This window comes from Myotis brandtii, unplaced genomic scaffold (genome assembly GCF_000412655.1).
Source record: "Myotis brandtii unplaced genomic scaffold, ASM41265v1 scaffold436, whole genome shotgun sequence".
Classification (NCBI taxonomy): Eukaryota; Metazoa; Chordata; class Mammalia; order Chiroptera; family Vespertilionidae; genus Myotis; species Myotis brandtii.
Window position 1 is genome coordinate 2,366,443 of NW_005366679.1, and position 12,579 is coordinate 2,379,021.

Sequence of the window (12,579 nt, forward strand, 5' to 3'; positions counted from 1 at the left end):
GTGGACGAGGGAGGCGTGCCCGGGAAGGAGCCGCACCGGGACCTGGAGAGGGAGGGAGAGGGGCCGGGAGGTGACCTGGAGGAGGGCTCTGAAGTGCAGTTAGGTCGACTCGGGAGGTTCATTTCAGAGATGCCTGCAGCCGCTGCCAGGGGGAGTTAGGAGCGGTTACCGAGATCTGGGGGCTGGGAATTTGCCATTCCGCTGTGCACAGATTTTTTTTTTTGATTTTTTTTAAAAGCAAGGTTTGTTTTCATTTTGATTTCTGTCGGCTAGTCTCCTCATTTCCAACTCACTTTTCTATTTTGACTTTTCCTGACCTGAAGAGCTGTTCATTTTCTCACCTCTTCACCTTGCTTTAGAATCGGAGTTTCCTCTTATGTAATTTATGCGATGGGGGTACTTAATCACACTAGGGTTAGTTGGCAGGGGTGTGGGGGTTGGAGGGGGCAGTTTTTTTGTAAATGAAAGTTTCCTGACTTAACCGATCGCAATCCATTTGTATTACTGGAAAATCAGGGTGATTGCAATCGAACAGTCCTCTTTAGCCACTCGTTCTGTTCCTTCTCACATCTGATGCAAATGGTAATTTTGTTAAACCGAAAAGTAGTACCCGGCCTACAGTGTCAGTATTTGGGAACTCCTCAACCGCAAGTCAGCTGTGAAGGCCTGCGCCTTCTTCACTCGGTTGTATGATTGGCTGGGTCCCCGAACTCCAAAACAACTGCCCGGACAGGGTCTTGGGCTCCACGCAGTGACTTTCGTTGTACGGCTAGGGGAGTAATGTGGTTAGGACTTTATATCCAGAGCTCCATATTCTGGGCCGGGCGGACACCTATAAATGAATGTCCCAGGAAAATAAGGAGATGATTTCTGTTGAAGTACCTGCCTCCTCGGCTTCTGAAGCTACCATCTAAATCTGGAACCTGTTCCTCCGGCTTCCTGTGCCTCAGTTTCCATCATACACACTGTAATTGCAGAGTGTACCCTCAGGCCCTTGCTGAACTGTAAATGTTGTAATGTGTTGTGAAGATGAAAATTGCTTAGGTTTATACTAGACTTCCTTTTAACAAACCAAGTATGCGCTAAGTTCTTGGAGTTGACTATGTGATAAAGTGGTGTGTATTCTCCACTGGTATAAGCATTGCGGCTTTATATTGCTTGCAATTCAGTTTCTACTTAAGCAAAATAATCATTTATTCTTTGGGTGATGTTGTCAAGCTGCTTTCATTCAGGGTTCTTTTGGGTTAGAATTCTTAAATTATCTAGTCTCTCCTTCCTGTTTAAACTTGCTAACATCTGCAGTTAAGGTGAAATATGTTTTGGCATAGTTCGCTTTATTTTGGGACTACAGGTATCAACTTTATTCTTTTGTGTAATTGCTCTCCTTTCCAAACTCTCAAATGATGTTGGGTGTGGTTGAGCTGGATACTGGGAATTGATGGTATCTTTCATCCTGAGGTTTAAGATTCTGACCCCTATTACCTTAAAAGAAGATATTGACTCCACCAGAACTATCTGGAAATGAATGTGAAAGTTAATTAATTAGGAAGTTCAACTTGCATCACTTCTGCTTTTGCTCAGTGATGGTAAAAAGTGCTACTGAGGAACAAAAACTGAAATTTGCAGAGGGCTTACCAGAAGATGGAGAGTTTGCAAGTGGTACAAAGTTGATATTCTTTTGGCATAGGCAACAGGACTAACCTTCTTTGGTCACTGCCCCCTACAACCATTTCTGCCACCTTAGGTGCAGAACCATTAAGATCCCAGAAGTTTTCCTGCAGAAGCCTGGTGGTGCTAAAGAGCACCTTTAATTTAACCCCGTGGCTGCCGTGGTTCTTGGCACTGAGTTTTACTGGAGAAACTGATGGTCATTTCAAAGAAAGAACTGGAGACAGAAGTGGGTCCTGTGACACCAGGACAATGTTTCTTTAGATTATCTTCTGAGGTATTAGAGCAGGGGGAGAAATACTCAAGAAAGGGAAATATTTGTGCAAAGTGATTAATATTCAGATGTTCTCTAGGTCAGTCTCGACTCCTTCTGGGAGAACTGGCAACATTATTTTTTTATTGTTTATCTCTGTGTATGGTGTCCAAGTGTTAGATGTGTTCCCATATCCCCCACCCCCACCCCCAACCACCCCTATTAAAACTGTGAGGACCACGATCAATGCAATTCCATATCATAACCCCAGGGGCTGTGCGAGCCTAAGCCAGCATGAGTTGCATAACCATTAAGGAAGACATTTTAACATTCAGGTACATTACATCCCACTTTTATTGAGCAGACATGGTTTTCATGGTCTAATAAAATATTTTTATTTGAAAGTCTGTCCTTGGTTATAGCCTCATGTAAGCATGCTTAAGACTTTGTATCCAGAACTTTAAAGTCCAGTTGTGGTTCACTTATTAATAATTCACCAGAGAGATTAAATTTCTAGTAATTTGCTGGATCTCCCAGGCCACGCTTCCAATGTAGACTCTGTTTCTACTTTACCCTGTGCCTCAATTTTCACAAAACACACCCTCAGGGAATTGTGTGTGTTTAACAGAGATCTTTAACTATAACAGCATTCTGAGCAGTGGCTTCATCTAGGAACTAAATTATATGCTTAATTTGTATCAAGCTATAAAAAGCTAATCTGTTAGTTTACGGGGCTCTTTTCTACAGCCCTGTAGGAAAATTGAAGTTGTCTGGGCTTTGGTAGATGGCCCATAGGCAATCAATTGGCTTCTAAAAGAACCATAATGACATTTGATTTTTAGGCTTATATTCCTTAAATCCGCCCCCCCTCCCCAAGCTTATGCAGTATGATTTAATGTAGCTTTTATTGCAAGATGATAAAATTTTATGTCAAACAGTGACCAAATGCGTGTGTGTGTTTTTTTTTTTATAAAGAACATTTACTAGTTATGTAGCCTTGGGCTAATTACCTGATCTTTCTGTGCCTCGGTTTCCTAAGATATAGGATTAGAATATTAATATCCACCTTAAAAGATTAAATGAATTAGTACACATAAAGCATGAAGAACTATGACTGACATATGGAAAGTTCTCAGTAAATGTCAGCTATTAATAGTAGAAATATTAATTTAAATACAAGTTAATAAGCATCTTAACCCTTGTTACCCTGACATACAAGGTAGACTTTTTTAAATCATATTTTTGTTCTTCAGCTACACAAAGAGATTATGGTTAGTATCTTTCATTCGTGGAGGTAAACCACTGACTTTTGGTCCAATGAGTGACCTTTTCAGAATGCTGTCTAACCAGTTAATAGATACCCATATCAGCAGTACTCATAATTTTGAACTGGAAAGTCAAAAGTTGTTTTTAAGACTAAAAGTATAAACTATCGCAGGTGTTTATTTCTTTTTGTTTGTTTGTTTTTATCTGTACTCCTATTTTAAATTACTGCTTAGTCAAAACCTCAAAACGTTAGTCATTGATTTCCAAGCGTATAAAGGAAGCCACTGGAACAAGATATAAAATTCACCTTTGACATTGTCCAAAGTTCAGAAGGGTGGTTGGTTTAAAACTCTCCTTAATGACGGTACAGTAATTATTTGCTTACGAACTGCTGAAGGAATCCTATGTAAGTATTTAACTGAGTCTCTTGTCTACTTTTGCTTGGATCTTCTGTGAATATTTCTATTAAAAAAAGAACCAAAAGGTGGTGACAGGGACCTATCCAATTCCTCTGCCTCTATATTCTTCACTGTCAGAATAAAAATTTTGACTTTCAACCTAAAAGTTGTATTTCTCATTTAAAATAAATTAACCTTTACTTTTATTCAGCCACATTTAGCATTTGCAATGTTATATATATAGTTCCTCTTCTTTTTTTCTTTTTATTCATTGGTTATTGGTATTTAAAAATTATTTCATAACTTTTTGCAGATTTTAGGTGATGGGCAGATCAGAAAGTCAGATGGATATAACTGATATCAACACCCCAAAGCCAAAGAAGAAACAGCGATGGACCTCCTTGGAGATCAATCTCTCCGTCCTCGTCCTGCTCCTCACCATCATCGCTGTGACCATGATAGCCCTCTATGCAACCTATGACGGTGAGCTGCTCCCACACCTGTACACACAAATGCAGAGGAGAGCGGACTCTTCATCTCACACGTTTCCCATCTCCCAGGGTGTTAAGGAGAAAGACAATTAAATGAAAGATAATGCTATAAAGATTCCGTTACAAAATGCAATATCAATATGTCAAAACAATTAACTGACTAAAGTACAATGTCTTTTATGTTTGAGCTAAATTATTAATTGCCAAGTATATTTAATGCACTCATGCTTACTTTATGAGGGTTTTAATGTATAATTTTATTTGATTAAAGTATACACAATTTTGTGGTCAGCTTCAATTAGTCAGTATTGTTGTGTCATTGAAATTCTAAAGGGCTTCACAGGAATTTAAGAGGTCTCATTTGAGTCTTAGAAGTGTTTTACAATAAGGATTAGAAAAGATTGGTTTCTTAATGGCAAAAACAAAACGGAAAACCCCACATGATTACCGGACTAAGACAACTGATTATTTCAACTTAAAACACCTAGAGCTTGGTGGGTAGAGATGATGTAATACATACATTTTTATTCATAATGAAAATTTCAAATTTAGGATTTTCCCACTTATTCCTCTATGTCTTTCTAACTGCTAACAATGACATGTAATACTAGGTTTAGTTCTTGCTTTACAGAATTGACCATTTAATTGGCAGTTTTTAGAAGAACAAAAGATAGGGAGAAATTAGAAAATGTAATTATAAATATTTATGTATATACCCTACTTTTTCTAGATGGTATTTGCAAGACATCAGACTGCATAAAATCAGGTAAGAAGATGGCTTTTAAATTTAATAGTTTTATAATTAATGTATCACATTTAAAAATCAAATGCTAATAGCTATATCTCTACATTTGCTTTATGATTTTATTCATTTATTTATAGATCAATTGTTTATAGTAAAAAATGTATTTAAATAGTAGATTAATTAACTTGTTTATTCTAAAAAGACCTCACTCTTTTCAGCCCTGGAGTGTATGGTAGAGCGGTAGAAAACTAACGATAGTGCTAGCTTTATGGAGCTTGCCATGTAGTTGCAGAAAGGAAATCAGCATGTATAAAATGGTGAGCATGCAAGTCATGTGAAGGGCAAGAACAAAGAAGGGGGTGACATGAGTCATTTAAGCTACATGGAGAAGTTAACATTTAGGAGGGGCCTTGAAGCAGGGTCAGGATTTGGAAGTGGAGATACAGAAGAGGGAGTTCCCAATAAGGAGAAAGAACAGCAGGAGTAAATCATATTGTTGAGAAGCAGTGAAAATGTAGACACGAGAGATAGCGGCACATTGCTGAGAGCTTGGAAAATCTATGTTTAGCCTTGATGTTGTGATAACAGAGAAATAATTTTTTTTCTGAACAGGTCACTAGGTAAGGCGAATGTTGAAAGGTGGTTCTGGGAATGCTAGGCTGGTGGATTAAGTGAGAAGTAATAATCCAGGAAGGGTGGGCCGCAGGAGCTGTTGCTGTAATTCAGGTGTGATTGGGGAGGTTGGCCTGTGGTGGATGAGACAGTTATGGGACAGCGTGAAGAGAGAATTGGCTGGCTTGATAGAGCTGACTTGCTAAATGAAGGATATGAATAATTTGGAAATGATGCCAAGTTTTAAAACCTAAGGGACTCAGGAAAATGGTGTCAGTTCACACAGAAGTAGAGAAGTTAGGAGGTAAGTTTGTTTTAGGGAGAGATGTGATAAATACGGATTTGGACAAGTTGAGTCTAAGCTGGGGTAACATCCAAGGGGGAGAGACAGCAGGAAGGTAGAGATGGAGGGTTAGAGAGCCTTTCATGGGATGGATTAGGATGTGTCAGCCCAGGGGCAATAACCAAGCCTTAGGAGTATTTGAGTTCCCAAAAGGAGAAGAGAAGAGGTGTAATGGCTGAACTTAAGAGGACATTGGACATCAAATTAGAGTAGAAGGTCCTAGATGGTGTTTCTAAGTGGTTAGAGTGTCAGCCTAGGTACCAGCGGGTCTTGAGTTTGGTGCATGTGGGAGGCAACCAATTGATGTGTCTCTCTTACATCGGTGTTTCTCTCTCTGATCTCTCCCTATCTCTCTCTCTCTCCCTCTCTCTTTTCTCTCTTCCTTCCACTCTCCCTAAAACTCAGTGGAAATAAGGCCCAACTAGTGTGGCTCAGTGGTTGAGCATCGACCCATGAACCAAGAGGTCGATTCTCAGCTAGGGCACATGCCCTGGTTGTGGGCTCAGTCCCCCACCATGCAGGAGGCAGCTGATCGATGTTTCTCTCTCATCGATGTTTCTATCTATTCCTCTCCCTTCCTCTCTTTAAAAAATCTATAATGACATATTTTTTAAAAAATCAATGGAAAAAATATTCTCTCTCCTCTGGTGAGGATTAAAAAAAAACTAAAGTAGAAGGAAAAGAAAAGTCAGAGAAGTTTGAGGAGCTGCAGAAGTCACGTGCATTACAGTGTGGTGAAAAAAAGAAGAGCATCTTGACCAGGAGAAGAAAGGGGTAGCTGGACATAGCACCCTGGATATAAATAACATATTATTGTCCTTTGACAAGAGATCCTAAACTTCTTTCCAAGGAATAATGTGTTCCACGTGATTTTTAACCATTTGTTGGTGGATATTCTTATCTGGGTTTCTGTTATTCACTGACCTTTGCAAAATAATAATGGAAAAATATCTTGGGATTAAAGGTGATAGTCTAATATCCCGAGTATGTGCTCCTTTGTATTGCTGTATTGCTTTTTGATTATTTATTTATTTAGCTCTGGGTCTTAGTGCACTAGCTGTACATACACCTGAGACATGATGTGGGCAGCTTGAGGGAGACCTGACTGGGATCGCAGCCATTTGCTGTCCATGGGCTTTCCTAGAAATAAAACAAGTTCCTTTTTTCCCCAGGGAAATGGTTGTACAGGTGCTTTGGCTGGGAGATATCCAGGGTCCCTGTGCCAGAGCTGATATGTGCCCAAGTTGTCAAAGTTACCATTTGTTCTCTCCCCAAATCCTCCCCCTCCTTTCCCTCTACCAGCTGCCCTGTTATATGCTCACACCATCCGGTTTTGAGAAACTTGCACTTAGGCATTGACCTCTAATCAGCTCCAAGTTTCTCAGTCTTTAATACACCTGGCATGTCTCTTAAGTCTCTTTCACACATTCTCTTCTCTTCTGCCTCACACTCTTTTCTCTCTCTCTCTCTCTCTTTTTTTTTCTTGCATTTGGTTTTTGAAGAAGCTGCATCCTTTGACTAGTAGGTAGACAGAGATCCCAGCAGTTTCCTCTCGTGGTACCTAACCCAATGAGCAATGTGATACTGGAAATCTGGAATCTTAGGTGTGACTTAATGTTTAGGGGTATGGCTTTGGTTTGTTAAATACTGTTTGGCAAGTTTCAACTCATTAAGATGTGTTTAACCTGTATCATGTCATTGTAGCTCAGAAATCATACCAAATGTAAAACGCTTTGTAGAACTGTATCTTGGCAGAGAAATGTACACAATAGAAATAGCTTCAGTGGTAAACAAGGTTGCTTGTATGTTTTTTCATTCTGTTCTCTTGGTTCACAATCTGTTAGAATACTTTCATATTCATAGTCATTATTCTTCCTGGGTGAAAAAAATGAAGTTCAAATTCACCCTTATGGATAACATTTTCACACCCATGCACACACACACACACAGTCCTTTGCTGGTTAAGAAGTCTTTTCTGCCATTGACTATACAACCGTTGCATTTTGAAGTTGCTGCAAATTAAGAACAGTTGGGGAACTCTTGAACAGAATGAAAGTAATCAAGAAAGGGAGAGAATGAGAAGAGTGGAGAAGGATGGAAAAGAAAAGGAAGATGTAAAAAATGTAGAAAACATATAAAGTCCTCTACTAGCAATCCTATCAGTTATTTTAAAGGGCAGGGAAAATTCAAACCAAAGCACAGAAATTCTTGAGAATTGAAAAATTAAGTATTGAAAACGTAAGCCAAGATGCTTACATATAAGTGAATGTTGATTCTAAGTTAAAATCTTTCTCCCAGTGGAAGGGATACCATGTAAGTGTCCTTCTCTCTTTGATCCTGTGAGGTCGAGGGGCCATAGTAAGGCAAAAATAAAATGTTGCAGAAAGCTGTGGGTCACCTTGAAATCTGTTTGGTGTTAGGTACTTCAATCTGAGCATCTACGAGTTTAAATATTCATAATATCCATAAAAATGATGTTTATAATAAACACTTGAAATGAACTTGTCTATATATGAAATGCAGCAGTGTGAAAGATTACGCCAGACCTAAAATAAAACAAACTACTCAACAAATAACAAGTTAGGGCAGTGCTTAAAACCCTACTATTAAAGTATGAGTCATGTTATTCATCTCTTATTTACCATATAAGATTGTCAAAAACATGGAGTTATAGAGCTTGTATGTGATTCCTCAAATGTCTCTGTATAAATCTAAGTCCTGCAATGCTCCCATTGTGTGGCAACCTTAGCAAACGCAGGAGATTTCCAGGAATCACATGCTTTCAGTCACAGGTTCTCAGCTTCATCACTGTTGACCTTTTAGGCTGGATAAGTCTTGGTTGGGAGGAGGCCGCTGTCCTGTACATTGTATGATGTTCAGCAGTTTCCCTGGATTCTACCCACTAGATGCCCAGTAACAACCCCCCTGCCCCAGTTATGACTACCAAAAATGTCTCCAGACACTGCCAAATACTGGTATCTCCTGAGCAGCATAATCACCTCGGGTTGGACACCGCTGGCTTAAGTGAAATCAAGAGTTCAGCCAGTGCTTTTCCCTTGGTGGTAAACAGACTAATGCCTCCAAGGGTGTCCACTTCCTATCCCTGGATCCTGTGAACAGGTTACCTCATATGTCAAAGGGCACTTTGCAGATGCGACTGAGTTAAAGATCTTGAAATTGGGGGATTATCCAGAATTATCTGGATGGAGTAGTGTAGTAACAGAGTTCCTATAAGGGATAAGGGAGCAGGAGAGTCAGAATCAGAGAAAGAGATGTGATAACAGAAGTAGAGGCTTCAGTGACATGGCCACAGCCAAGGAATATATGTAGCCTCTAGAACAGTGGTTCTCAACCTTCCTAATGCTGCAACCCTTTAATACAGTTCCTCATGTTGTGGTGACCCCCAATTTCATTGTTACAAATTGAACATAATTAAAGCATAGTGATTAATCACAAAAAAATATGTAATTATATATGTGTTTTCCGATGGTCTTAGACGACCCCTGTGAAAGGGTCGTTTGACCCCCAAAGGGGTCGCAACCCACAGGTTGAGAACCGCTGCTCTAGAAGCTAAAAGGGAAAGGAATGGTTCTCCCTAGAGGATCCGGAAAGAATGTGGTTCCGCCAACCCTTTTTAGACTTCTGATCTTCAGAACTATAAGATAATACACTTGTGCTGTTTTAAGCCACTAATTTTATGGTAATTTGTTATAGCGGCCATAGAGAACTAACAATACTCCTTCCATAGTCCCTTGATTTTAAGACTGTCTTGTCCGGCATGTGTTGCCTAGTGGTTGAGCGTCGACCCATGAACCAGGAGGAAACGATTTGATTCCCGGTCAGGGCACATGCCTGGGTTGTGGCTCCATCCCCCGTGGGGGGCATGCAGGGGGGGGCTGATTAATGATTCTCTCCCATCATTGATGTTTCTATGTCTGCTTCTCCCTTCCTCTGTGAAATCAATTTATATATGTAAAGACTATCTTTGAAGAATTAAAACACAGACCTCCCCATGCACAGTGTTTTGTTTTTTTTTTTACCAAACTATGTTCTATTACTAAAGTGAGTTATATAATAAACAAATATAAGGAAGAAATGTTAAATAGATCCATAGAGGACTATAATAATAGAATGCAGGACAATAATAACAGAATAATAGAGCATAATAAAATAAAAATAGAAGATAATGAAATAGAAGAGTCATAGCTAACACTTACTGCATGTTTATGTGTCTGCTCTATTGTAGGCAGTTAACACGTATTAACACATTTGATCCTCATAATGACCCTGTGAGGCAGGTTGCATTATCCATTCTGTTTGCAGATGAAAAAACTTGGGTTAGGATCCCAGCCCAGGAGGCAGCCTGGCTCTAGAGCCTGTATTCATGACCCCTTCTCCATGATGCCTCAAAGGAGACTAGAATCTGCCAAACCTTTAATACTTTATGCCTGTGCATACAGTTGATGAGAGCAGATTGCTAATGCTCCTGCTAAGAGATGTAAGATGAATATTTAAATCCAGTCCTAGAAGGAGAATATCTCTTAGACCTGGAAACCAACTCCTTTACTGAAGACAATGCGCAGCTTCATCGGTGATTTTTGTACATCAGCTAGAACAAGGAATGGAGGGGTCTAAAGAAGCAGATATTAGCAGTGTGGTCCTAGAATCTCCAGGATAAAGAAGCCAAGATACCTGAGCAATGCAGTTCGCAAGAGAGAACCAGGCCACCTGTAGAGTTGTGCAGGTTGTACTCCGAGAGACAGGCTCATGGAGCATCAAGACTGGAAAACTCTCAGAACTATCCATTTCCTTTAATCCTCTACTAGCAAGCAAACTTTTGATGAGTACTTTAATTATTATTATTTTTTTAAAATATTTTTTTATTGATTTCAGAGAGGAAGGGAGAGAGAGAGAGATAGAAAAATGATGAGAGGGAATTATTAAACTGCCTCCTGCATGCCTCCTACCGGGGATCGAGCTCACAACCCGGGCATGTGCCCTGACTGGGAATTGAACTGTGACCTCCTGGTTCATAGGTTGACGCTCAACCACTGAACCACACTAGCTGTGCAGTACTTAAATTATTAATACAAGGCAAGGAGGCATTATGTTCACCTGAAAGATGCATGCAGCATGACGAATATATTCAAATGTGACTTATTATCACTTTTGTGTGGCTTGAGCTATGATCTTTAAAGTAAAGAAACTTCCAAATATCTGGTCATTTCTTCGAGGGCCAGATCCAGGTCATCCCCTAGGCGGAGTATCTTGGCACCAACTGGCCTTTTCTCGACAGCAACAGGGGATCTCTGCCTTTCTGTGGGCCACGGTCTCCCCTTGCTTGCCTATTAATACCACAAACGCCTGTGTAAAGAAAACTGGCACAACTAGATAAGTATTGCAGGGGGACTCCCGAGGGTTGCCAGAGGAGTTACAACCTTTTACAGTAGGAGATGGGGTTACTTTATTACACAATTAAGTTTGAAAAATATCCTTCAGGCAATAAGAAGGCAGCAGGTATCTTAGTGGAAAGGCTGCTGAAGCGCACCTTTGTTAATTTATAAGTGGAATGTGGCAATTTGCTTTGGGCGGCTTCCCTGACACCATCTTCTGACAGTTATGTAGCAATATTTACTTTAAATATTCTCCAGTTGAAATTAGCATCTGTCAATCAAATTCTTTCCAAGTAAGAGACCCAATTATATGATAAATACACACACACATATAACATATTTTTCTTACCTTCTGGGTACTTTTAAAGCAGTAGTAGACCATCACTTTTTAAATTCATGGTCAAGGAATGGAAAAGAGATAAGTTGAATTAAGTGGTTAAAGGGAAAGAAAATTAGCAATACCTTGTAAGTGTATTTTGAATCCAAAGGTTTGTTTTACAGCTGCAAAAATTACCTGTCTTTCAAGAGGGGGGGATATAAACCAAAGTTTACTGGCAGGACCGCAGCTTTATTCAACATTTTAGAGGGAAAGATATGGGAAGGTCCCCTGTAGTTGAAGGGTCTTGTTTTGTCCTGCTCACCACCAAATCCAAGGTGCTTTTCAGCAAGCCCTTAATATAATATGAAGCTCAAGTTGATAGCATGTTTTAGATTTTTCTAAGAGAAATTGAAAAACAGGGAATTAAAAAGATCAGAAGGGGAAGAAAGTTACACAGCCTTAAAATTCTACCAAATTTTTTTTTTCTGAGACTATTCAGAAAAGGAGATACAGGGAGCAGGAGTGAGGTAGGGAGAGTGGATAAATTTTGATCCTATTTCTGACTGACTGAAAACTGAATAAATTATTTATGTTCAAAACCCTCTAACCTCGTACCCATTGGAAGGACCATCACAAAGAAGATAGAGAATAGCAAGTGTCAATAGGATGTGGGGAAACTGGAAGCATCATATATTGCTGGCGGAATGTAAAATATTTTACTGCATCCCAGCTCAAAGTGTAAAAACCATTTTGGAAAAGGGTTTGACAATTTTTTTAATGAAAATTAAACAGATGCTTTCCATACAACCCAGCAATTCCACTCCTAAGTATTTACCTAAAAGAAATGAAAACACATGTCCTTACAATGATGTTATGTCATTGTCCATTACAGTATTATTTATAATGGTCAAAGCATAGAAAAACTCTGATGTCTGTCAACAGGTGAGTACCAAAATGTGGTACAACTACAAAGAGGAATACTACACAACAGTAAAAGGGAATAAATTATGGCACATGCAATAATGTGGGTGAACCTGAAAAACATGTTCAGTGAAATAAGCCAGACACAGAAGAATGCATATTATGTAATT

At 39.4% G+C, this 12,579-nt stretch overlaps 1 protein-coding gene across 3 annotated transcripts in view; it reads left to right on the forward strand.

Annotated features, from left to right (window-relative positions):
- Positions 1-12,579, forward strand: part of MME (membrane metallo-endopeptidase) — a 109,596-nt gene that overhangs the window by 10,554 nt on the left and 86,463 nt on the right. The window contains exons 1-3 of one of the 3 annotated variants that reach the window (XM_005874414.2): positions 60-242; positions 3,899-4,068; positions 4,807-4,842. In XM_005874414.2, coding sequence (XP_005874476.1) covers positions 3,909-4,068; positions 4,807-4,842 — 196 coding nt within the window. In that variant the 5' untranslated portion in view covers positions 60-242; positions 3,899-3,908. Of the gene's footprint in view, positions 1-59; positions 243-3,502; positions 3,594-3,898; positions 4,069-4,806; positions 4,843-12,579 lie in introns of those variants that run through there. The other 2 variants (XM_005874413.2, XM_014546225.1) reach the window with 2 other exon arrangements.